General features: G+C 41.4%; 1 protein-coding gene across 3 annotated transcripts in view; it reads right to left on the reverse strand.

Moving 5' to 3' along the window:
* Nucleotides 1-24,423, reverse strand: part of LOC139743780 (plasma membrane calcium-transporting ATPase 4-like) — a 166,074-nt gene that overhangs the window by 14,762 nt on the left and 126,889 nt on the right. For 2 of the 3 annotated variants that reach the window (XM_071654234.1, XM_071654235.1), the window contains exons 7-16: nucleotides 12,863-13,057; nucleotides 12,415-12,617; nucleotides 11,099-11,341; nucleotides 7,027-7,268; nucleotides 5,150-5,387; nucleotides 4,219-4,395; nucleotides 3,496-3,690; nucleotides 2,814-3,005; nucleotides 1,734-1,947; nucleotides 675-1,100 (exon numbers count right to left, since the gene is read on the reverse strand). In XM_071654234.1, coding sequence (XP_071510335.1) covers nucleotides 766-1,100; nucleotides 1,734-1,947; nucleotides 2,814-3,005; nucleotides 3,496-3,690; nucleotides 4,219-4,395; nucleotides 5,150-5,387; nucleotides 7,027-7,268; nucleotides 11,099-11,341; nucleotides 12,415-12,617; nucleotides 12,863-13,057 — 2,234 coding nt within the window. In that variant the 3' untranslated portion in view covers nucleotides 675-765. Of the gene's footprint in view, nucleotides 1-674; nucleotides 1,101-1,733; nucleotides 1,948-2,813; nucleotides 3,006-3,495; nucleotides 3,691-4,218; nucleotides 4,396-5,149; nucleotides 5,388-7,026; nucleotides 7,269-11,098; nucleotides 11,342-12,414; nucleotides 12,618-12,862; nucleotides 13,058-24,423 lie in introns of those variants that run through there. The other variant, XM_071654236.1, reaches the window with a different exon arrangement.

A 24,423-nucleotide genomic window follows, 5' to 3' on the forward strand; every position in this document is an offset into this window, starting at 1 on the left:
TATCACAATTAACAATGAAAATATGACATAATCGCAGAGGAATCATACCATTGACCAAGCTCAAATAGAGAATAATCATCTAATGCTTTTCAAAATTGGCAGGGGTAACATTGATGTAGACTAAAGTTCTCATATGGTTGATAGTTGAAGAGTTATGCAGAGTGGAGTACTAGTTTTGATCTGGAGGTCGGGGGAGGGGTGTGGAATAATGTACGGGGTAATCTATTATTCGTATAGGATGCAATGTTGTATGTGCGGTAGTATATTCTCAGCATCAGGTATAGCCATTCATGCTGTAGTGTCTGAAAGTGTTTGAGCTCTTGTTTCTGTTGCTGCATACATCAAATTCCCGACCCCACTTTTCAAGAAATCTTGAAGCCGATACTTAAACGTTACAGACCAACTTAAGCCCGCCGCACACTATACGCTCCGACCAGTTGTAAGACCTTAAGACCGGAAATGTGACGTCACCAGTCTTGCCAATTTCCAGTCTTACGACAGGGTCTTAGTGCCAGTTGTAGAGAGATGACATGTTGAATTTTTAGCCAATCACGATACAGAATTATGCAAAGAGTATAGAAGTGCACGCAATGCACACTGTGTGCGCTTCTATACTCGTTGGTAACCTACTGAAGCCAGAACGGTCGTAAGACTAGTTGCAAGGTCAGGTCGTATAGTGTGTGTTGCCAGGTTGTACGACCTGGTCTTATGGTCATATAGTCGTGAGTCGTATAGTGTGCGGCAGGCTTTACGAATAACAAGGATCTACAAGTTGGAGGAATGGGGAATGTTATCAACAATGGGTGCAAGTCCCGATAACAAATCTCGTGCAATGTGATAGGAAAAAAGAGAGAGACTGGTACATGTAGATCCGCTCTCTAAACTTACTTGTGTAATGAGAGTCCCGATGATCACTATGAGGAAAATAGGGTTGGTATGTATGCCAGAGAAGACGTTTCGCTCGCCGTGCACCTTGCGCGAGTTGATTTCGTTGAAAATTTGCATGAGTACAAAGGTGTTGAAGATGATGGTAAAATGGGAAGTGGGCGCCCCTGACGGCCCCTCGTGAGATCCATCATCTATATCGAATATCTGGGGACCTGGTTGGGGGTGGGTGGGTGAGGAAACGAGAGGTATAGGAGGATGAGGAGGCCGAGAGAAGGAGATGGGATGGGCAGGAGATGGAGAGAAGGTGGGAGAACAGAGGAAAGGCAAGAAGGATAAACCAGATGAACAATGGGTAAGGAAGGTGGAGACAGACATGTAAAACACAGCAGGGAGACAGACCCACATTACTACAGACCTCCCAACCTTTCTGACTGAATAATGGGAATGATTTGGCTCAAAAGTAGGAAAGACCAGTTCCCATGGGAGTGGTTATTAAAATTATCACTTTAGTATTTCACACTTATGATCTCAAAATACTCTAAAACAACCCATTTTCCGGGTAAATCACCATCAGCCAGACCAGCTTGTTGTGGTATTGCAAGCAAATTTCAAAATTTCTAAACCAAATTTATAAAACAAATAATGCACAGGTATAAGTTTATGATGTTATGTTAATTGAGATGCAGCACACTCTTGGGTATTCACAAAATCATGCATATTGCACCACTGAAAATACCCTTGAGTGCTCTGTATCCCCTCTAACGCACTCTTATCTGTGCATTAAAATCGCATATTATCGCATTCGTGGCCATTGCAGGAGAAAGTAACGAGAGGGCTAGACTCACCTGCATAAAGAATTGTAAAAATGACTACCAGCTGGTAGACCGAGTGACCTAGAATATTCTTCATCATAATTCTGGATATAAGCGGCTTGGTGCGGCCGTAGGGCTTGCGCTTCAGCAGCGATGCCGTCGGCATCTCGGTGGCCAGAGCCAGGGATGCAAAGGAGTCCATGATGAGGTTCACCCACAGCATCTGGATGGCACGCAGAGGACTGTCCTGTTGGAGGAAGGGAAGGACGAGAGAGAGAGATGGAGATTTGATGAGATCCATTGCTGGATAGTAGGGTGGATGGATGGATGGAATGGTAGATGAATGGGTGAATAGATGGATGGATGGATAAATGGATGGATAGATGGATAAATGGATGGATAGATAGATGGATAAATGGATGGATAGATGAATGGATGAATAAATAGATGAATGATGAATGGATGATGATTGAATGAATAAATGAATGGATGGATGAATGAAGAGATGGATGAATAAATGGAGTAATTATTGGCCAGAAGGATAGGATGGATGGATGTACATGTATGTAACAAGTTTGTATGCAAGGAAGAATGAACAGATGAATGAATGAATGGATGGATGGATGGATGGATGGATGGACGGATGGATATGATAATCTGGAATTACGAAGATGTAGACAAATTGTATTTTACAGATGGATAGAAGGATGAAGTGAATTGACAGGTAATCAATGGATATTGATTGACATACACATGGACAGGGAGATCACCCTATCTGTAACACTGTAACTCCACAAAGGCACATGATTCAGAGGTCCCTAAGTCTACGTCCAGACAGGAGTATGGACAGGAATTTGGTAAATCATGAATACTGAAATCTGTGTGCTCCCATTGACAATGGACAGACACATTTCTAAATATACTGCTGAAATAACACTATCCATATCCAAAATAGAGTTCTATGCCTGTTTGGGATAAGGCTCTCAGAGTGTGAAAGCTATTTTGACTGTCTGTGGCATTTAGTTTCATCAGTGCACAGGAAGACTTAAAGTGACATCTCTACAGACTAAAAAAATGTGGGTGTTGGATTCTACGAAGTGCTCGCTGGCTTACGTTGATGGAGCAAGCTCCAACGAATGCCACGGTGACGGCGACCAGGTTGACAGTGAGCTGGAACTGCAGGAACTTGGCGATGGAGTCGTAGACGTTGCGCCCCCACATGACGGCCTTGACGATGCTGGTGAAGTTGTCGTCTGTCAGAATGATGTCCGACGCCTCCTTGGCAACATCTGTTCCAGCAAGACCCTGCCATAGAAAAATAGGATGTAACAGCTCATAATTCCAAATACAGCACAAGTAGTTCCAAACAATATATGATTCACCTAGATTAACATCCTCCTATAAAATATCATATCACTGTACATGCATTATATTCCAATGCATTGTTGAATGAAGTCATACTAAGATAATGTGTCTCATTTTGACAAAATGTGCTCAAGTCAAGCAAGAATTAGATTTGCTTCAATATGTAGAATGCATAACACATTTCTACTGGAAAACATATCTTGATTAACTTTATTACACACTGCATGCGAATGAAGTGGGCCGTGTGTTCATCCTGTAAAACAGACTATAATTCATGCATATAGAGGCACAATCATAATATGCCTTTTATGAATACAGTAATATCATATTTCTCTTTTACCACCATTTGTCTCGCTCCTATAATTACTATCATAATTATCATCATGACCAGAATCGAATTGTGATCATTTCTGGTAAGCCCCTCACTCACCATGGCGAATCCCACATCAGCCTTCTTCAGAGCAGGGGCGTCGTTCGTTCCGTCTCCCGTTACGGCAACGACTTCTCTATTGGCCGTCAACTTGCTGTCGATGATGCCTTTGACCAGTGTATGTTTGTCAGTGGGCGATGATCGGGCCAGCACGCGCAGCTTGGGCCAGATTTTGTCCAGTAGATGTTGCTTGATCTACACCAGCAGAAGGACAGCCATTCAAGAAGTTAAATTCGTTTGTATCACTATGATATCACACAACTTCCAAGTACACAGTAGATTGGTCCATGTCCCAATTTCTTGTAGCTGACATACCCACCATGAAATCATTCTTAATCCTACTCTCCAATTAGTGGTTGTTTCTGAAGATTTGGGGGATTATTTATGAGATAAATCTTGAATTTTGACCCTCACTTATGCTTAATTTGTATATTGGCACAGATATCCTGATGCAGTCATGAGTAGTCATTACACAATCTTGGTTGCCATGGTACCACGCTGCTGAGGTGTTCCACCATCATATTGCCAATCCTGAATGGGGTTTGTCTAACTTTGCTGCAAAAATGTTGGAAATACACAAAATAGCCCAGCCATTTAATTCTAGCTGCATGGGTAATTGAAGGGCTAACAACTGATAAATTTCCATGCAACTGCAAAGTGATGGTATGAATTCCTGCTTTTGTGAATTCGTTAAGAAGACATGATTGGCCTCATCTCACTCACCACACCATTTTCGGTGATGCGTTTGTTGAAGTCGCGTCCTTCAAGCACGAGGAAGTCATCGCCCGGCTTCAAGATGCCGCATTTGATGGCGATGGATCGCGCTGTGTTCACGTTGTCTCCCGTCACCATGCGCACGGTGATTCCCGCGCTCTGGCAGTCAGCGATGGCCGGTGGTACCTGCGGTAGAGTTGGAACTTCGCAAACTCAGGAAATGTTGTTTTCCACACAATCCGTAAATTTTTCATTTGGAATGCTTTACATGATAATGCTTCAATATGAGCAGCATCAGTTACTTCTTTCTGATTTAATTGTAACATCCAAATTCAATCTTAATGTGCTATATTTTACTTGTCCGGATTGGGCTCAACATGGTCTGGGGTTACACTGAGTAATTTTCATATATAAGTATGAAGTACTGTATGTCCCCAAAAAAATTACAACGGAATCCTCCGCAATGATAACTTTAAAAATAGTGAATCAATCAAAACAAAATTTCAGGATACGAAACTATAACTCATTGCCCACATCTTGCCAAAAACCCCATTTGACTTGCTTCAGTGGTCAAAGAGAAATGAGGAGTTTTGTAGAGCATGTCAGGAATCTCTTCCCTCCAAGTTCTGTCTATTGTGTTCACACACAAGAGCATCCAAGTGCTAAACTTGGAAGAATCAGACTCATGACATGCTTTACAACAATCCACATTTCTCTGTGACCGCTTACCCAAACTGAATGGGGTTTTCTGTAAAATAGAGCTAAGATGTTATATTTCAAGACCCTGAAGTAGCATATAGACAGTTTAATCATATTGGGTGTTATCAATATGAAAATCTGATGGTAATTTTTTGTTGGGACATACCGTACTGTATGCACCATATCTTTAGCAAGTCTAATTTTTCATGAATTGGGACCACCTAACAATTTTCTGACTGACCTCTGCTCGGACGGGATCTTCAATGCCGACGAGGGCAACACAGGTCAGTTCCTTGACCACTGTATTCTCCATGTCCCACTTGGGCGTCGGCTTGTCCCTGGTGATGTCCTTGTAAGCCAGGCACAGGGTGCGGAGACCTTCCATTGCCCACTTCTCAATCACGTCCTTCACAACCTTCTCCTTGTCGGCCATGCTGAACGGCTGGGCCTCACCGGACTCGTCCAGGATGTATTCACACCTGGGGGTGGAGGGGGAAAGGGGGTTGCAAAATGGATAGAGTGTCACATACAGATGAAGTTGGATTTTAGGATGGGGTTGGAGGTAAGAAGAGGATTGGAGGTAAGAAGAGGGTAGGAGGTAAGAAGAGGGTAGGAGTTAAAAAGAGGGTTGGAGGTAAGGAGAGGATTGGAGGTAAGGATGAAGTTGGAGGAATGGATGAAGTTTGAGTTAGGATTAGGTTGGAGGTAAGGAGAAGGTGGGAGGTAAGGATGAAGTTGGAGGTATGGATGAAGTTTGAGTTAGGATTAGGTTGGAGGTAAGGAGAAGGTGGGAGGTAAGGATGAAGTTGGAGGTATGGATGAAGTTTGAGTTAGGATTAGGTTGGAGGTAAGGAGAAGGTGGGAGGTAAGGATGAAGTTGGAGGTATGGATGACGTTTGAGTTAGGATTAGGTTGGAGGTAAGGGGAGGGTCGAAGGTAAGGAGGCAGTAAGAGGTAAGGATGGAGTTGGCATTTAAGATGGGGTTGGAGATAAGGATGAAGTTGGAGTTTAGGATGGGGTTGAAGATAGGAGGGCATTGGAGATAGGAAGGGGTGGAGGTAAGGAGAGGGTTGGAGGTAAGGATGAAGTTGGAGTTTTGGATGGGGTTTGAGGTTAGGAGAGGGTTGCACATAAGGATGAAGTTGGAGGTAGGGATGAGGTTGAAGTAAGAAGAGGGTTGGAAGTAAGGATGGGGTTGGAGGAAAGATGAGGGTTGGAGGTAATGGTGAAGATGGAGGTAGGGATGGGGCAGGTGGTATTGATGGGATGGAGGCATGGATGGGGTTGGAGGCATGGATGGAGTTTGAGGAAAGGAATAGTGACAAAGGAGAGCAAGGTATATGGAGGAGTGGATGGGGATGACAAAAAGGAAGGGAGGAGAGGATATATAGAAGGGATAGAGATATGGGGGGGGGGGACAAGAAAGCAAGACAAGACAGGGCAGCATGAATAGAATAGTCAATTAGTTGGAAGGATGAAGACAGGCACAGAATATCAAAATATATCTATTTCAAAATCAAAACGTTGGTCATTTCATAGCTCTTACGTTGGGTGTGACTTCATCTAATAAAGGCAAGAAAAAAGTAATTCAGTGAAAAAAGGAAATTGCACACAAAAATGTATTCACCGATAATTTGTAATGTTCAAACTATGCTATGGATTCCTAGACTCTTTGGTGGTGTTTCTTTTTGACAGAAAAGTCAGCTCTAGCTTCGAGAGCGACAAGTTATTCAAGATCACTCAAGATCATAGAGTTTGTACAGAGTAATGATCAATTTTTCTACTCATGTGCTTTTCATTATCAGTACACCATCAAAGAATTATAATCCTGTAATACTGTCGCGTGTGTGTACGTGTGTGTTGGTGAGAAAGAGAGTGTATAAAATGTATATGCTTTCATTTTAAATTATGACGTGAGAATGACAATTTGCTACTATACATAATTGGTGATATCACACAGACAAAAAACAAAACAAAACAAAACAAAAACAAAATCCTGTGGTTGTGTTTAGCTTAACACTTTTTATGCTAGGGGCTTTGAAGAGAGTGTACAATGCTACGGGGTTGTCCGTGCCAATTGGCACTCAAGGCACATATAAGGTTAACGGGCTACTCACTTTGAGAGCATGATCTCTGAGGCCCCCTTGGAGTAGAGGCGGAAACCGCCCTCGGGCAGCGGGATGGCCGTGCTCATCGACTTGCGGGAGGAGTTGAAGGTGTAGACGCAGGCGTACTTCTCGACCGGCCAGCGATCCCGCGATAGCTGGTACTCCTCGTTGATGTCGAGCACAAAGCCCAAGAGGGCGCACTCCGTCTTGTTGCCCACTTGGCGTGGGAGCTCACCCTGATGTTCGGCGGGCTGAATGATAAAAGGATGAGAAGACATAAATATTGGTGACATTACAGAGAACAAAATATGTAGACTACACTGGAATGAGGTCATACACCAATGTCATTAACACATAATTATACACTGTTCAATAAATGAAAATACTCTTTCATAGCGCATATGACAGCAAAATGTAGGAACACAGGGACTTAAAAAACTACCGACACAAAGCAGAGAAGAGAGAACTTGAAAAGAACTGAGAAGCCATGTGTGTTCTTCACAGGTGGAAGAAATCTAAAATCACAAAAGAATCTTGCTAGTCATAAAAAACCCCTCCCAAATCTGGATAATATCACATTGTAAACTGGGCCAACATGGCAATCACACAGCTGCAAATGAAACACATGTTTGTCGTTTGAGTGAGAGTATTGTTTACATTTTCCAATGCGAAGCCAAATCACCTCCTACCATTCTTGATCAATCAAAGTGTGCATCTCCTTTAAACACGAAACCATCCATAACGGTTCCATGAGTTCTTTAAAGGAAAACCTCCACAAAGACATAGAATACTTTGGATTACCATGCCCTGTGAACAGACTAAAGCCACTTTGCATCCCGAACATTCTGGTACCTTGTCATTCAAAAAGGGGGAAAGAAGTGAAAGGAATATGTGCTAGCATGAGACTTGGAGACATATTTCATGTGATTAACAACTGCTTTTAAGGAAACAAATGTCACACTGGCTATTTTTAGAAGGAAGCCCGTGGAGCGTTACGCGGGAAAGAGGCGGAACAAACAGCAGGCGTGACTCGACGAACATGGATACCCGGGCATATCGAGAGGAATTCCCATCCAAGTGAGGCGAATGACCATATCACCTTTCGCGGCGTCCCACTCCGAACGATGAAACGCGATGAGGGATGGCAAACAGCTCGCGAACGGTATGACCACAAGGATGACATCGAGATCGTGCAATATTTTCCACTTGCGGAAAATTCACGACGCGACATATGAGAGGCAGAATCAAAGCCCGGGGGATAGATCAAGCCTTTTTTCTCTCTTTCCTCTCACTCCCGCTTCTCCTCTTTCCTCGTTCCATATGATTCTCTGCCCATTATTCTCCCTCCCAGAGGATGAGCGGACAGCGCAAGGTGTTGTACGATGCCCCCCTAGGGCAGTGGCTGCATTCTAGTTTGGGAAGTTTTCACCCCCATCCTCCCTCCCTCCTCTCCCCCCCCCCCCCCCCCCCAACTGCCATCACCACCACCACCACCACCAACACCAACACATCTTCCTCTTAGCAGGCAGGAGAGAAACTAAGGTGAACAAACATGGCGCACGTCAGATAAGGTGACATTTGCATGCCTAGAGAACATGCTGTGTCAACCCAAGGCATGAATGTCCTCCCTACTGACTGATATATACCCTAGAACTAATGCCACACATATGGATGATTTTCAGTATCATAGAGTACAGGCACGAGAGAAAAGAGATGGATAGATACTTGTAGGTAGATAAATAGATAGATAGATAGATATAGACATAATAGAGAAAGATAGAGAATACAGAGATTGTAGGTAAATAGATACAAATATAGATTGTGAAGCAAATGGATGGAAAAACATAGAGATAAAGGGATAGAGACTGAAAGATTCAGTATCTTTTTAAGTGTCTATGAACGATGATGATAACAATTAAATTAATTTCTTCGTCCACATATGGTGACCAGGGAACTTACATAATACTCATCGGCTTTTATATCACGTTATCATCATCAAATTTTTTACAGTCTTTCTTTTTTTTTCCATTCTCTTCATTTCTGGTAGAGTGAGAACAAAAGTATAACAATCTTCAGGACAAAATTGCAATGTTCAGAATTTGAAAGAAAAAAGAAAGTAATTCTTCATATATCATCACATAAAAAAGTAATTTCAGACAGCTCAGGAGTAAGTAGAGGCTGACCATCAGGTGAAAATCACCCATCTCATAGCCATGACAACAGCACCGGCATCAGCAAACTGAGATATGCTGTGACCTTTGCTTCTGACTCCCCCCACCCCCCCCCCCCAATATATCATGGTACCACTTGACGTCATCTGCTAAAAAGCTCTGCCCCCGCTGCATGGCACAGCTACAATAAGTTAAAAGCAACGTGACCACTGTTGCGCCGAGAAACAGTATACCCACGTTACATCTGAGCTGCCCGAGCACATTTCAACCTATTAAACCAGGGATGACCAATACAGAAGACAGACTCTGTCCAGTGCTAAGCATCATACCCCCCCCCCCCCATTTGGTATGACCCTATTTGCTCTGACCTTCTCATATTTCAGAAAATTAGTCACAAATAACACTCTGAGACGTGCAGACGACACTCACGCTGTATGCGCAAATGGAAGGAGCTGGAAAAGTCAAGGTTATGCGGAGTGCTACAGAGAAAATAGCGAGAGAAACAGACGTACACAGATGCCACAACCAACCATCGGAGTGCATGGCTTATATGTATAAATCTACATTCACTTCAGACTGGAACAATGTACAAAATTTATGAGAACAAGCAACTACAAAATACAATTTAAGGACGGGGTGTGTAATGTCAAACAAATTTGAAGAATGGATTCTAATTGATTCTTCAGGCAGTCATGATCACACAGAAGGCAGATTTTGCTAGCCTGCTTGACACAACTCTAAATAGTTTGCATGAGGACTCATTTGAATTATAGACATGGGCTCCTCTGCACTCACAGAAAAGATGAAGAGGAAAGAAAAAGCTCTCCTACATGGGGAAAATAGGTGGGCAGAGGGGTGGGGGGGGGGGGAGGGAGCGAGGAGGAATCCTCAATAGTGGTTTATGATTTACGAGGGCAGCTAATCAGCAGAAATTTGAATCCTCCTCCTTGGAATTAAAGTCTTAATCCCAGACTGCTTCCAAAAAATGCCTCTGACATTTCTTCCCTCCACACGACCAGATTAGCAGCAGCAGAACGCTGGAGCCTGCCTGTGCTTTTAGACTGATGTAGTCATGCACGGGAATTCTCCATAGCTTAGTTAGAGACAGTCATCCATCAAAACAAAGTGATTTGTGGTTTTTCAACATCTTGCAAAAGTGCAATTTAGTGCTTGAAGATGGAGGAGGACGACCAACAAAAAAAAACATAAAAATGGGGCAATAGCGTCAGATGCAGGCAGGTGAAATGTTCACAGTTTTGAGCTTGGATATATCAAAACAAAGAGTTCGGCCCTGCATGAAAGCCTACCACTCGAGTTCCAGCATCAAACACGTGCAATTTGTGATACCCTTCAAGTATGTGTAGTCTATAACTACATGAACGGGTGGGCAATGTTCTTCTCTGAGATATGTTCACTAACCACTCATAAAAGCACCTTTGTGTATTTTAAATTTTTTTTTTAACATTAAGAGACAATATATATATATATATATATATATAACTCTGCTTTTCACATCTCTTCAAATTAATTTTGATGTCTCTTCGTTCCAAACACAGAATATTAGCATATGTCGGTGATGGGTCATTCAACATCAGCCATTAACTGCAGTTCCTACAGTTTGAAAGCTGCAGAGTGCAAGGAGACATGTTTAGATCTTTAAAAACCTGAACTAGTGAAATCTGAATACTGGAGGAGAACCTCTACTCTTCATATAACATGTGTGATGGAGACATTGACTGATACATTGGACCCGTAAGAAAGGAACTGCAAAGGGTTTCATGTGTTCAGGAAGGGCAGCATTGTACCCATTTCCTCAAAGAGGTATTACTTGTGGCTAGTTGTAGGATGGATTCTGCTTCACCGCTTTCTTGAATTCTACCACATGACCTTTGACCTTGTCTAGCACTCACCAGGATGCGGGAAGAGTAGCTGCTGTTGACCGAGATGCCCTCTACCAGGAGATGGCGGGTCTCGCTGTCGATGTCGTTGTTGCCGGGCGTCTCCAGGAACATCTTGCGGCCGATGAAGCTGCGGACGACGGTCATGCGGTTGGTGGTCAGTGTGCCCGTCTTGTCTGAGCAGATGGCCGTGGCGTTGCCCATGGTCTCGCAGGCGTCGAGATGCCTGACCAAGTTGTTGTCCTTCAACATTTTCTGTTGGGATGGAAGAAATTTAGAAGGTAAGCACCATCACCGTGCTCTAGTCACATACAATGCAAATGACTGCCTGAAATTAAGACGAGCAGTCTTGTTCTAGAAAGGATAACATGTCCACTGTGACACATAAGAAACTGAAATCACTGAGGCAGCAGCTGGACAACACCTAATCAGAGGGCAATATGGTTGCTACTATGGTAAATAAATGTGTCAAAACTTACAATAATTGTGGCTTCTTCTTACACTGGGACCTGGGTCATTATCAGCAGAGTGACATCGAAGGAACTTTTTCAAGGATGTGCAAGCATCCAAATAACATCAAATGTTAGTCAATTGTTTAAAAGAACTCCTCTTCACCCCATCAAACAGCTGCATATATACATATGGGATAGGATGATTACAGAAAATGTTGGCACTGGGGTATTCATTAAAGGACAAGCCCACCTTCATATACATGTGGATTGAGTGAATGCAGCAATATTAGTAGAACACATCAGTGAAAGTTTGGGGAAAATCGGACAATCCGTTTAAAAGTTATGAATTTTAAAAGTAATTGCACAGTCACTGCTGGATGAGAAGACTATTACAATGTATGATGTCACATGCGTACAACGATACAAGGAAAATATAAAGAGAACTTCACAAAATTTTACTTTTTGAAAAAAAGTGCTCATTTCCTCGACTCGTCACTGATGTATGTTAAAGGTAATATTATTTCCCCTTGCCTTCTGAAAGAGGGAAGTCAAGTGTTCTTTTATTATGCGAGAAAATTGAAAATATTTTGAATTTTCTTTATATTTTCTTTATATCGTTGTACACATGTGACATCACAAGCTGTAGTAGTCTTCTCATCCAGTAGTGACTGAGCAGAAACTTCAAAAATTTATAACTTTTAAACGGATTGTCCGATTTTCCTCAAACTCTTGCTGATGTGTTCTATTAATATTGCTGCATTCACTCAATCCACATGTCTATGAAGGTGGACTTGTCCTTTAATCTTCTGTATCAACAAACCCATTTTAACGAACAGCTCCCAATCACGGTTGCTGCATCCCACATGCCACGCCTACCTTGACGGAGTAGGCCAGCGAGATGGTGACGGCAAGAGGCAGACCCTCCGGTACGGCCACCACCAGCACGGTGACGCCGATGATGAAGAAGTCCACAAACTCCTGCAGGTGGCTGTTGGTCCAGTGCTCCTTGTGGATGCCGTACGTCATGATGCAGAAGCGGATGATGAGCACCAGGGTCGTCACCACAGCGACGGTGCAACCTGCGGGCGACAAGATAAACTTTGTCAGAATTTTCTCATCATCCCCATAGTTGCCCTGAAGAAACAGGGCTAATTTTGTAATACACTGTTCCACTATGAAGAATCCACCTCAAATATGTTCTTAGTTTAGAAAAGCACTCTACACTTACAGCATTGATAGCCCAGCAGTCTGACATGAACATCTGGCCTATGGTCAGTTCAAAGTGGTATTACTTTCAGTGGACATTGGTCACCCTAAGACCCACCTGCATAGCCAATCTGGATGGCCAGCTTGGTCAGCTTGCCCTGGAGGACCGACTTGCCCTCCGAGATGCCCTCGTCCCTCTCCGGGATGACCATCTTCTTCTTGTTGCCCTGGTGGGGTGCCTCGCCGGGCATCGTGTCCGGCGTCTCGGTGTCCAGGTTGCCGTCGGCCTTGCCGTCCACTGGAACATTGTTGGCTGCAGGGAGGACAAGGGCAGTGACCGGTCACAATATTTGGATGTGTACTGTGTGTTCATAAAGACTGCGGTCAATCTCAGATAGTTCCCTACACTGACTTGTCATTAATCATCAATGTGGTATCAGTTGTTAGTTGTAACACATAATTAATATACTTAGTGTCTATTCATCAACCTGGAGCCAAGTTTGCTACCAATGGCTTTAAAAATCTGCACACGCACCTTGCACCTCAAAACTGGCGAGCAGGCAAAATTTACACATCACAAATGTTTATCATTTGAACATCAAAATTCATTATGCATGGAACTATGCCAAATAATCGATAGAAAAATTCATGAGTGTATTACGAGCACTGATTAATCATACAAGCGGAACACAGCACAACTCCAGTCATACAATCAATCATGATGCGATCTTGGAAAATTAAGTCATCTGTGTGCGGCTGCTTCAATTACTGTGACCTCTTTTTCACAGATGGCCTCCTTTTCACAGAAGCATGTCATCAAATACATGTATGTTTGAGTGAATGGATGGATGACAGTTTGTAGGGAGACCTGTTCGGAGGTCCTTGAGGGTAAATTACATCATGAAAATGTGACATAGTTCATCATTAAATGCAAGGGCATGATTTAATTTCATCTTGGTAAATAAAGACACTAATCCTGCACATCAAAAGTGCCTTCGATTGCACCTTACACTAAAATTTACTGGGTAATGACCCCCAATTTTCTGTTCTGTTTTGTTTGCGTACAAGCAGGGGAGTTCTTTGCATTACCATGTAGTAATTAGTGAGATTAAATAAATAAAGTCCATCATCACTCCTGAATGATCAAAATGGCAGTTGGCAGGCAAGGCAGCATACATGTACGAGACTCCCTGCATTACATGCACGTGAGCTTGCTCAGTGGACTGCATGCTGTCTGGAGTGCTAAGGAAGGCTACCTCAATACTACACCTACCAACAAACCAACTTTTGTGCATCTCCTATTGTGGTTGCTATAGCAGTGAATTCTGGCATCTACAAACAAAGTTTTCTGGTCTTACCGTCAACAGTCAAGAGCCAAATTCCTGAAATCAACTGGAGCATGCTATGATTTCATGCTGTAATTTCATCAAACACACTTTTTTTTTTTCCAGATACAAAACCCAAAGTTGAAGTTCATCTTCACAGCAACTTGGCTATAAAATAAGACCAACTCTTTAATCAAAACAATGCATGGTATATTTGTATTCAAGTGATCCGAATGTCAAGTAATATTACAGTAGGGATAAAAGTACATTGTAGATGGCTGATTCTGAGTGTGATTATGATACAGTACAGGGTCTGCAATCTGACACTCCTATACTGGACCAACAATGTTATGTGATTTTTTTTCTTTTTTGTCCTAATCAGCGTGGTGAGGTGCTCACTGCTTTGATACACATGGGAACTCTGACAGTTTCATCCATTCATTTATAAATGGAATACAACTGTACAATGATATCAAATATATCTTAACATGGCTTTCAACCACGATGATATTTGAACCACCTGTACTATGCACACACACACTCACAATGTTCCTTGTCATTGGAACCTCATTGGGAGGAATGCCCTCATATATACAAAGTCTTCATGTTCAATGTACAATCAAACCTGTCTACTGCAGCCACCCAAGGGAGACAAAAAAATTGGCTGTTGTAGACAGGTGGCCGCTATGAGTAACATGGCTTTTCTCGGGGGGGGGGGGGGGGGGGGGGGGAAATTGTGTTTGGTGGTCGCATATGACAGGTGGCCACTAGAGACAGGTTTTACTGTATCTGTGAACAGAAGCACCATAGAATCATGCACCTGGGGTTGTGGAGGGAACAACTGGGTGTAAAGATTGCATCCATTTATCTACATTGTACCAGCATGGGTCTGAAGTCATAAAATCAGCCCTTTATTCAATCAAATCTTTTTACACTAGAATGATAATCTGATGAAAATACATGCACTGAATGAAGTCTCCATGGCAGGTTCTCTCTGCGGCAATATTTCTCGACTTACGACTGCTTTTCAATTCATCCAGGTGTACGTGTATACCGGTGTATCTTCCCTCCATTTTCTCCACGGTTTCCACATTCATCTCAAGTGACAATCACTGCGAGCAAGACTCGCTATACATCAGTGGACACTTTGACGCAAGAAGTCTTTTGGTTTAAGTGACATACCACACCATGAAGATGTTTACCCTTCTGGGAACACTGTTCAATTAATCTTAATCCGAGTGGGTCTAATCCATTCGAGGAGGTAAGTGCTTCAAATGTCATCAAAACATATAGCCTGGTGATGGTTGCACACATCAAAATGTTGAATATCATTTCATCAGTCAGCTTTCAAATCTGGCATCGAAAACAACAAAGATTTGAGTCCTTTGTCATTATCTGTGAGTGCTTTAAGAATCTTTGAAATGCCATGAAGATACAACCAAGTTCCCATAATATATACTTCACGCAAGCATTTTGCTGTGATCATGAGTAACATATCTAAGAATTTTCATCAAATCTGAGGTAACATTATGCAGTACCTGGTAAAAATTGTATTAGTGAACCCATACAAAATTTGGAACTGAAACTACAGCCTCAATGACATCAATAGTGCACAATAGTCTCCAGAGGGCAGTGTTAGAGTCTGACTCATGCACAAGCCGTCAGCCCACAATTCAGCCTTAAAATTCCACAAAACTGCGCCACAAATGGGACACAAGCTTTGTGGCAAAACAACACCAAGCTAAAACTGCTGTATCGTTTCTCTCACAGCCACATATTGAATCAGATGCCAGGCTTCAGTTGATATGTGTTATTTTTGCAATTTCATTCATTCCTTCCTCTTTTTTGGGGGGGTTAGAATATTGGAATATGTATTAATATCTCTGGTTTTCTCGTCATGCACATGCAGTTTCTTTTGAACTCTGTGGAAGACAAAGACAAAATCATCCTTGTCTTGTTCCACTCACTGCAAAGGGTGTGTGTGTGGGGGGGGGGGGGGGGGGGGAGTCTGGGGACCAGGAGGAATAGAATTTTGTTTCCAGTAACCTCCACAGAGGAGGCATAAACTGGAAATTAAAGGACAAGTCCACCTTCATAGACATGTGGGTTGAGTGAATGCAGCAATATTAGTAGAACACATCAGTGAAAGTTTGAGGAAAATCGGACAATCCGTTCAAAAGTTATGAATTTTCGAAGTTTCTGCTCAGTCACAGCTGGATGAAAAGACTACTTTAGCTTGTGATGTCACGTGAGTACAACAATATAAAGAAAGAATAAAGAAAAATCAACATTTTTCCATTTTTCTTGCATAACAAAAGAACACTCGACTTCTCTCTTTCAGAAGGCAGGGGGAATAATATTACCCTTAATATACGTCAGTAACAAGTCGAAGAAGTGTGCACTTTAATAAAAAAGTAAAGTTTTGTGAAATTCTCTTTTTATTTTCCTTATATCGTTGTACGCATGTGACATCGATGTAGGAGTCTTCTCATCCAGCAGTGACTGCACAAAAACTTCAAAAATTCGTAACTTTTGAACGGATTGTCTGATTTTCCTCAAACTCTCACTGATGTGTTCTACTAATATTGCTGCATTCACTCAACCCACATGTCTATGAAGGTGAACTTGTCCTTTAATGATCAGTGGAAAACCCTGTAATACACCAAAAGTCTCAGCTCACTTTCATGATGCAGGTTAGGAGAAAAAAAGTTCACAGCAAATCTTATGACTGGAATACGCATTCTATGAAAATCGGCAAAGTTTCTCTTAACTTGCTAACATCCTATCGCAAGTCTTCTGTATGCACACTGCCAACTGCATCTCAAATATTGTCTCTAACACAGCAATGTTGTTGGGAGCAAACATGCTTTTGTTTTTATTTTATTTAATTTTTTTTAGAAATCCACACCATGACATCTTACGCTCGGGAGTTGGCGGAAAGAAGGCATCGTCATCGGCATCGGACGATGCTACAAGACAAATTGAGATCAGAACGATTCCATGACAATCGTTGGAAACATGAAGTACTTTGCAGCAGCCTTGAACATGGGGATAATAAGATTAGATGATGTGCTGCCCACAGAGGGCTCCCTTGCTATTTTGAGAAACTCTGTCTGTAATTGAGAACTCATGTGCTCTTGGTCGATAAATAATTCTAATTAATTATTAAACTGCTCATTTGTAAGATTGGATAATATGCTGCCAAAAGAGGGATCCCTTGATAATTCATGACTTAAGATGCCTTAGCCCTATTGTGTAATGGTAAATGCAGCTTCTCTTTTCCTCTTTTTTTTCTTTACAATTCAGAGTACCTGTAGCTGAAAGAGAAAAAAAAACAACCATAATGCTCAAAATTGATTGGTTGTTGACAGCCTGATGCCATGGTAACAACAACCATTATTGTACATTTCCAAGTCTTATCCCTTGTTGTGAAACACTCCACTAGTTTCCGAGAAGCAAAAAAAAAAAAAAAAAAAGGAGAAAAAAAAAAGGTGTATCAACAATGAGCAGGCGTACGACTGAATCGGGTTATCAACTTGAAAATGCAATTGTGCCAACCTGCCAATCTATCCTTTGGCTCTGGTTTTTGTCTTTTGTTGGTTACGAAAAAAACCAAAACATCCTCTTCTTACTCTCTCCAAATAGTAGGCTGCATCTCTCTGCAGTACAATAAGTTGGTCATGTCAACCACGGGCGTGTGATTGACAGCGGACAAAAATGCTGGAAATCGAATCCAGGTCGGTCAAGAAATTTTGTGCGGGGCATTCCGGGCCCCAGAAATGGGTGTTGAAAAAGCACCTGGCAGTCTGACGTGACACACCGCTGCGCTTCTGATGCCGAAGCAAGATCTGCCATAAAGAGGCATTAAGAGCTTTACCCATACTGGCGCAGCAGTCAGTGGAATAGCGAGGTTGCAGGGTTGTGGTGGTGGGGGGGGGGGGGGGGGGGGGGGCAGGGAGGGGTGGGTTGAGGAGAGAAAATTCCACCCATTTGCCATGCTCCACTCTGCTCCCAGGAGAGTATAGCACCCTTTATTAAATGTGAAGTGTTTACACTTGCTAAAATGCCAGGGGGTTGCCCGACAGTTCAGGCGACTGCAGCAGACAGGAGCGCAGGAGATATATATATATGAAAATTGGAAGGGGAGAGAGGTACATGGCGTGCTTAAGCAGAATGAGATGAGGAAATAACAAGAGTACTGCACTGGCATATACACTGTACAAGGATGTTGTAGCAGTTACAGGCAGAGAGAGAATTTTTTGGTAAGAAGTCTACTATGCTCTTTAAAATAAATGAAGGAAAACAGAACATCAAAAAAGGAGGGAGAGAGAGAGAGAGAGAGAGAGAGAGAAAGAGGATGGCCTAGAAAAAAAAACAAATACAAGAGGGGGGGGGGGCCCTTCCCACTACTATCAGATTTCATGAAGATTCTACATACAGGCGTTACATGTATCTGCCAGCACCCTCTGTAATCCTGAATCTTGATCATAATATCGGCGTATCCGCTTTCATAAAGGGGATCTACTTAAAAGAAAAAAAAAGTCAAGCCCAAAATTTGAGGGCAGATTTGCCCCATTGACAAGTGCTCACGCCGAGATTACGAGCACCTAATCCCTCCGTGCAAGCTATGGTTTCCAAAAGTACACGGCCGTCGTCGGCATACGACCAACGCGAGCCTTACAGCGACAGTCATGGCAAGGATTGTGTAAGATGAGCTTCATCTCAAAGTACAACTTCATTTTTTTTTTTTGGGGGGGGGGGGGAGAGAATGGGGACTTAGTGTTACTGTATATGTTTTGACAAAAGGTGATTTTTTTTTCCCTACTGAAGTGCAAGTGTTCAACCTAGTAGAGCACAAAGGATTATTCTTTGCAAATACATCGTAGTTCAGGAATAGTTACCAATATGTCACCGATAATACCGTTTTGTACAAATTGATGGCTAGAGCAGTCATCTCAACATGCATTATTACATTTCATGCATCCCATTTTGAAGGTTTTAAATCTTTATGTTTTACCTACCTTAGTTCAAGAGTGGAAATGAGTTTTAGAATCCGAGCCTTTAATAACCCTTGAGTAACATCAGACTAGGTGTTTACACTCATTCCTCAGCACAGCTCTAGGCACTAAGACTTAAATTTCAAATTGAGTGTGGATCTTGGGTGGGTATCTTATCCAATGAGATACTCTAGCAGTCAATGAACACCACACACAGTAATCCCTAGCGGTGAGTTCTGTGCCAACAATCTCATTTTCTTAACCTCATTCAGTTCATCATTTTCGTCATTTCTTCTTATTTTTTGATCGGAGTGTCAGTATTTTGCACAACCAAATACACAGAATCGTTGAAGACAGTTTTTTTTTTTCCGGGGGGGGGGGGGGGGGGGGGGGGGGGTGTACTGCCTAGGATCCTTTCCACACTTAAGGTGAATGATAATATGTAAGCTCAAACCTGATCATTCTGACAGACAGCTGAATACTACTCTGACACCTTACCCCGCTCACTTCCTTCAAACTATCCAAACTATTTTTGTTCATTGTTTGCATAAATACATATCATTCATACATTTAGTACAGGGTTTATTGTCAATCAATAAGCTGTATTGGTAAAGGTGATTAAAATCTAAAGGAAAAAAATGACAATAGATTGTTAAATACAATACAATGGAAGAAAAAAGCCTCTCAAATTTACATAAATCTTTTACTCACCTGGCACAAAGAGCTAATCATTGAATAATTTTTGTCCCTACATGCAGAGGATTGTGATGCATATTCCCTGCATTTTAAAAGAAATGAACAAACTTTTTTTTTTAAAAACTTGACATCATAAAACAGAACATTAAAAAAATGGCCGAGCAAGGAAAAGTAGTCTGGTGTCTCTGTTTTGAACAGGGAAGGTCACAAATTTCCCTACAAATGAGACACTTGCGCCACTGCAAATAAACTCTTAACATAAAAAACATCACTACATTTGTAGAGACAATGCTAAAAATTGATTCATTCTACTGTGGGATTATTTCTCTCTTTACAACTGATTAGGATAAAATTCTATTCTTTTTCATTGTCTGGCATGATTTTGTAACATCTAATGCAAAATAACTCCACTGACTGTGCAAAGGTCACCAGCATCTGAATAAAACACCCACACATTAAAAAAATGCAGAAGAAGTTAAATCTGTCATTTAGATTTTTGATATCAAATCTGTCTGTACGTTCTTGTCAAGTCAACCCCTAAATTTGATTATTTTTAAAAAAATGCACTGGTCATTGATTTTCTGCATCAAGATGTGACTCATTTTTTTCTTCCAAATTTACACGACAAAAAAGAAAAAAAAAGAAAAAAGACAAGTCCATGTCTTTATGAATTGACCAAGACCAACTCATCATGTTATATCAAAATCTTTTTGTACACAGGAACAGGTGTGACAAAATGTTAGTACTGATAAGACATGCTTATCACAACTGGAGTTGCACTTTTTTCTTTTGTGCTGATATCAAGAAATTGATGGCAATTAATCATCAGAGACTTAAAGGGGATGAATACCATATCAAACTCTTAACTCCCTTCACATTTTTGAGACAAATCTGAGAGACAGATCCTTTCATACCATGACAAGACTTCATAGCAAGGTGTGCAAGTATCCAATCAATGGAGGGGGGGGGGGGGGAGGGCATATTCCCCTCATACCTTTCTTCATGTGAGTCACAGGTCCTACAGGTCTTGGGAGTATCGACACCAGGTATAACCGCAACTATATTTCTATTGATTTCATCTCCAAATTAATGGGGCACTTATGGGCATGTGTCGCGGAAAGGACGTGTGATGTCGCTGCTTGTTAAAAAGGTACGACATACGACATATGATTTACTTTCGATTTGACCGACTTCTTCCTGCCCGAACGAGACACTGCCGACCAATCAGAAGACAGGCCTTCTAGGCAAAGCGTTCCCATAGCAAAAAGGGGGGGGGGGGAGATGGTGAGTGAAAAGAATTGTGTCATAAAGAAAGTGGCAATGTTTGATAGAGACATGTTTACCACATTGCCTGGCTGGGTCTCACAGCCCTGCATTTCGTGATACCGACTCCTGTTATGACGAAGTCCTCAGGACCGGCAGTTTTCTTTTGTTTTACAGAAACTTTATTACAGCCAAGGAATAATGTGTACAAAGATATGGGCAATGATTTTGGTAGTCTAATCTTTACTTTGCTATAACGAGAGTTTCGTTATACATGTGTGTTATAATGAGAGTGCACTGAGTGCCTTGTTGGGACTGTACAGCGCACTATCCAGCATTAACAATCCAAGCTTAGCCAAGCCTAAACAAAAACATTATATTAATACCTCTATTATGACAAAAGTCATTTTGACTGCCTGGCGCATGACATATTCAGAATGGATACTGTATTATAACGTCAAGCTCCATAACTTAACCTAAAAGGGTTTTCAGGACAAAATGGATGAAATGTAATAGCTTTCTGCTTCTTAGTGATGAGATTAACAGTTTCTGATAATTGGAAAAGTAATTCCTATATTAGTGTCAAGAAATATAACAAAGTAATCCACATTTTGATGCCTACAATGAAATTTGGCAATTTTGCACCTTTTTTCCCTTTTTATAGCACACCTATGTGTGTGGTGTACAGATGTATATCTATTTTGTTTGATTTGTATGATAAAGAAAAGAGAACTTGTCACTTTCCATAACAGTCTGAAAAACAAAATCAGGCTGGCAGTTCAATAATTTCGTTTTCTTTTGGCCTCTGTATGCCCAGTCCACCACATGAAACAAATAAATAAGAGTTGACAGATGAACTCTGAAAGCTTACAAGACAGATTCAGAGCAATTGCACTTGATTTAGGGCACAAATATCTCAGGAAGAGAGGGGAGGGGGAGGGGAGGGGAGAGAGTTTGAGAGATTGAGAAAGAGATGGAGAGAATGAGCGAGATAGCATCCACTGGTAGGCACTTTTTTTGTAACCTTTAGTTGGGGGAACATTTCTGGGGAAATGGGGAAATCTTTGTGAATGTACCAAGCGGGGTGATACAGTGGCCCACATGATTACATATGTGTCCTGCTTATTGCACCGCCTTGAAGGTCACCATCATTCATCTGTGAAGATTCGTAGGAGCTGCTAAGCACCTCGCAGGGAATGTCTTCCACATTCGAAATGCACGTCTTTGACAATAACATTGCTCTCATGGGCTTTCCTGTTGTATTATCAAATGTGTGAGCTGTGAAGATTTCACACGTTCATTGAACGGTCTATTTACTTTTAATCACATTTCACTGGACACCATGACTCACTAAATTGATAAGCGGAATAGAATTCTGTAATTCTGTGTGTGTGCTCGTGGTTTGAATGACGTTTCACTGCTGATACCATTTGTTGCTTTGTTTTCTGCTCCCATATGGTGCAGGTTTTGTATCCACTCATTTCCTGCTGAACAGCTCAGTCAAATTTGGTATAATGCTGTTTTCTTGTACCATGAATACTCATAATGTGTATGCAAACTGGAGAAGTATACCATAAAGAGAATGGCCCTAAACCTGATTAGTGATGGAACAAGAGATGAAAAAATCAGATATGACAAAGAATAGAAAGATAGGAATATGGAGGGATGATAGACTCAGACATAAATTTGAGGAAAAATGAGAGAGGAAAAATGCACATAACTGGAGGGAACAGAAATGCTCATTGTATCACTACACTCACCTTGAAGGCATTATTTACCATTTGCAGATGAAACAAAAACCCAACATTAGTGGTTTAAAATAGTTCTAAAAAGTGAGTTAGGGATAGAAACCACTGTAAAAATTTTAATCCGTATAATCGATGTTAAGTATTGTTAAATACACAAAATGTGAACAATAGTCATTATAAAAATGTTTCCAGACTAAACCATGTACAGTTATGGTTTGATGAGAAAAATACTGATATCTCCTTATATTTTAGGCTTTATTGCAAAAATTTTATATGGAAGGATGTTTTGTGATACAACAGACCTACACATATGCATCAAATGTGATATCTTGAAAAAATGTTAAATTACTGCTCCCAAAGGTAAACAGGACCTTTAATGCCAACAAGCTTGATCTCATTTTAAAACAGCTTATATATATATATCTTTTAAATTTAATTTAATTAATCTTTTTTTTTTTGCCCACTGACTCCCTCACACCAACCATGAAGATGAACTCTGTGTGGGGGAGCATTATTGCCCTTGACACTTGCCATAAAGAACCCTAACCTTTCAATTATCCACACTTTTCCACACGCTGATCTCAAACTGGAACACACCTCCTGCTGACTCCAATAATGTGCACCATTTTGCAGAACATGCTGGATATCCCATATAGAGAGAGACTCAGTCTGGCCTATTTTTTATTTTTTTTTGAGGGGAGGGGGTTTCAACTGACTTGGTCATCACTTAAGTTATGCAGTAAGATGAATGGGAACAACAGCAAAAAAGAGAATGATCGTATCATTTTTCAGACTTTAAAATGACAAAACGCAAATATCATTTAGATTTATTCACTAATGCATAATTTTCATAAAGTTTGAATTCTATGCAGGCAAGGATCTGACACATTGTATTAGTATCTCATGGGTGAGTGGGGGAGGGGGCAAATAAAAAAAGAAGAAAGACAGAAAATATCCAAATGAAAAAAAGAAAGAAAAATCCAAGTGATCTTACCTCTCTCATATGTACATTCTTCCTCTATCTCCACGCTACACGTACAGCGCACAGAATACATGTTTAGAAAACACGCGCTCTTTGCCATTACAAATTACACACAAATGACCACCGGCCACGGACAAAATTTCTAATCTCAAGCATTAAGAAAAATGTAAGAAAATGCCCCAGGATAAATCATGTGGACATAAAGAAAAGGGGTGGAATGATCTCTTTGCGTGTCTGCTGGCAACATGCCTGATATATCCCGTAGTACGCCGCAGTACACGATCAAATTTCAATACATTCCCCGCACACGCTACGGTTCCGAGCATGACAGTACAGGTATTGAGTTACGCACACTATTAATAAGTGCAGAGTAGACCGTACGATCACCTATCCAATTCGGAAGTACAAGATTAACAACAAGAGGAAAAATGCTCCCCCTCCCCCCACCCGCCAGGGTAGATATCTTGGATCTGTAATCTACCTTTGCATACTATAATGTTGTCACTGATATGAGATTAACAGAATGAGAGGTTGAGTACGCATGGGTTCCAACCAGCCATTGGTTTCTTGTAAATTCAACAGCCAAACCCTCTCGTTTATAAGCCAAAAAGGAAGTTATCAGAGCAAATACATGTAAGCTCTTAATCTCTAAAACATCCTGCCCAGAG

This window comes from Diadema antillarum, unplaced genomic scaffold, assembly GCF_040938485.1.
Source record: "Diadema antillarum isolate AM-2024a unplaced genomic scaffold, OU_Dant_1.0 seq00001105_RagTag, whole genome shotgun sequence".
NCBI lineage: Eukaryota > Metazoa > Echinodermata > Echinoidea > Diadematoida > Diadematidae > Diadema > Diadema antillarum.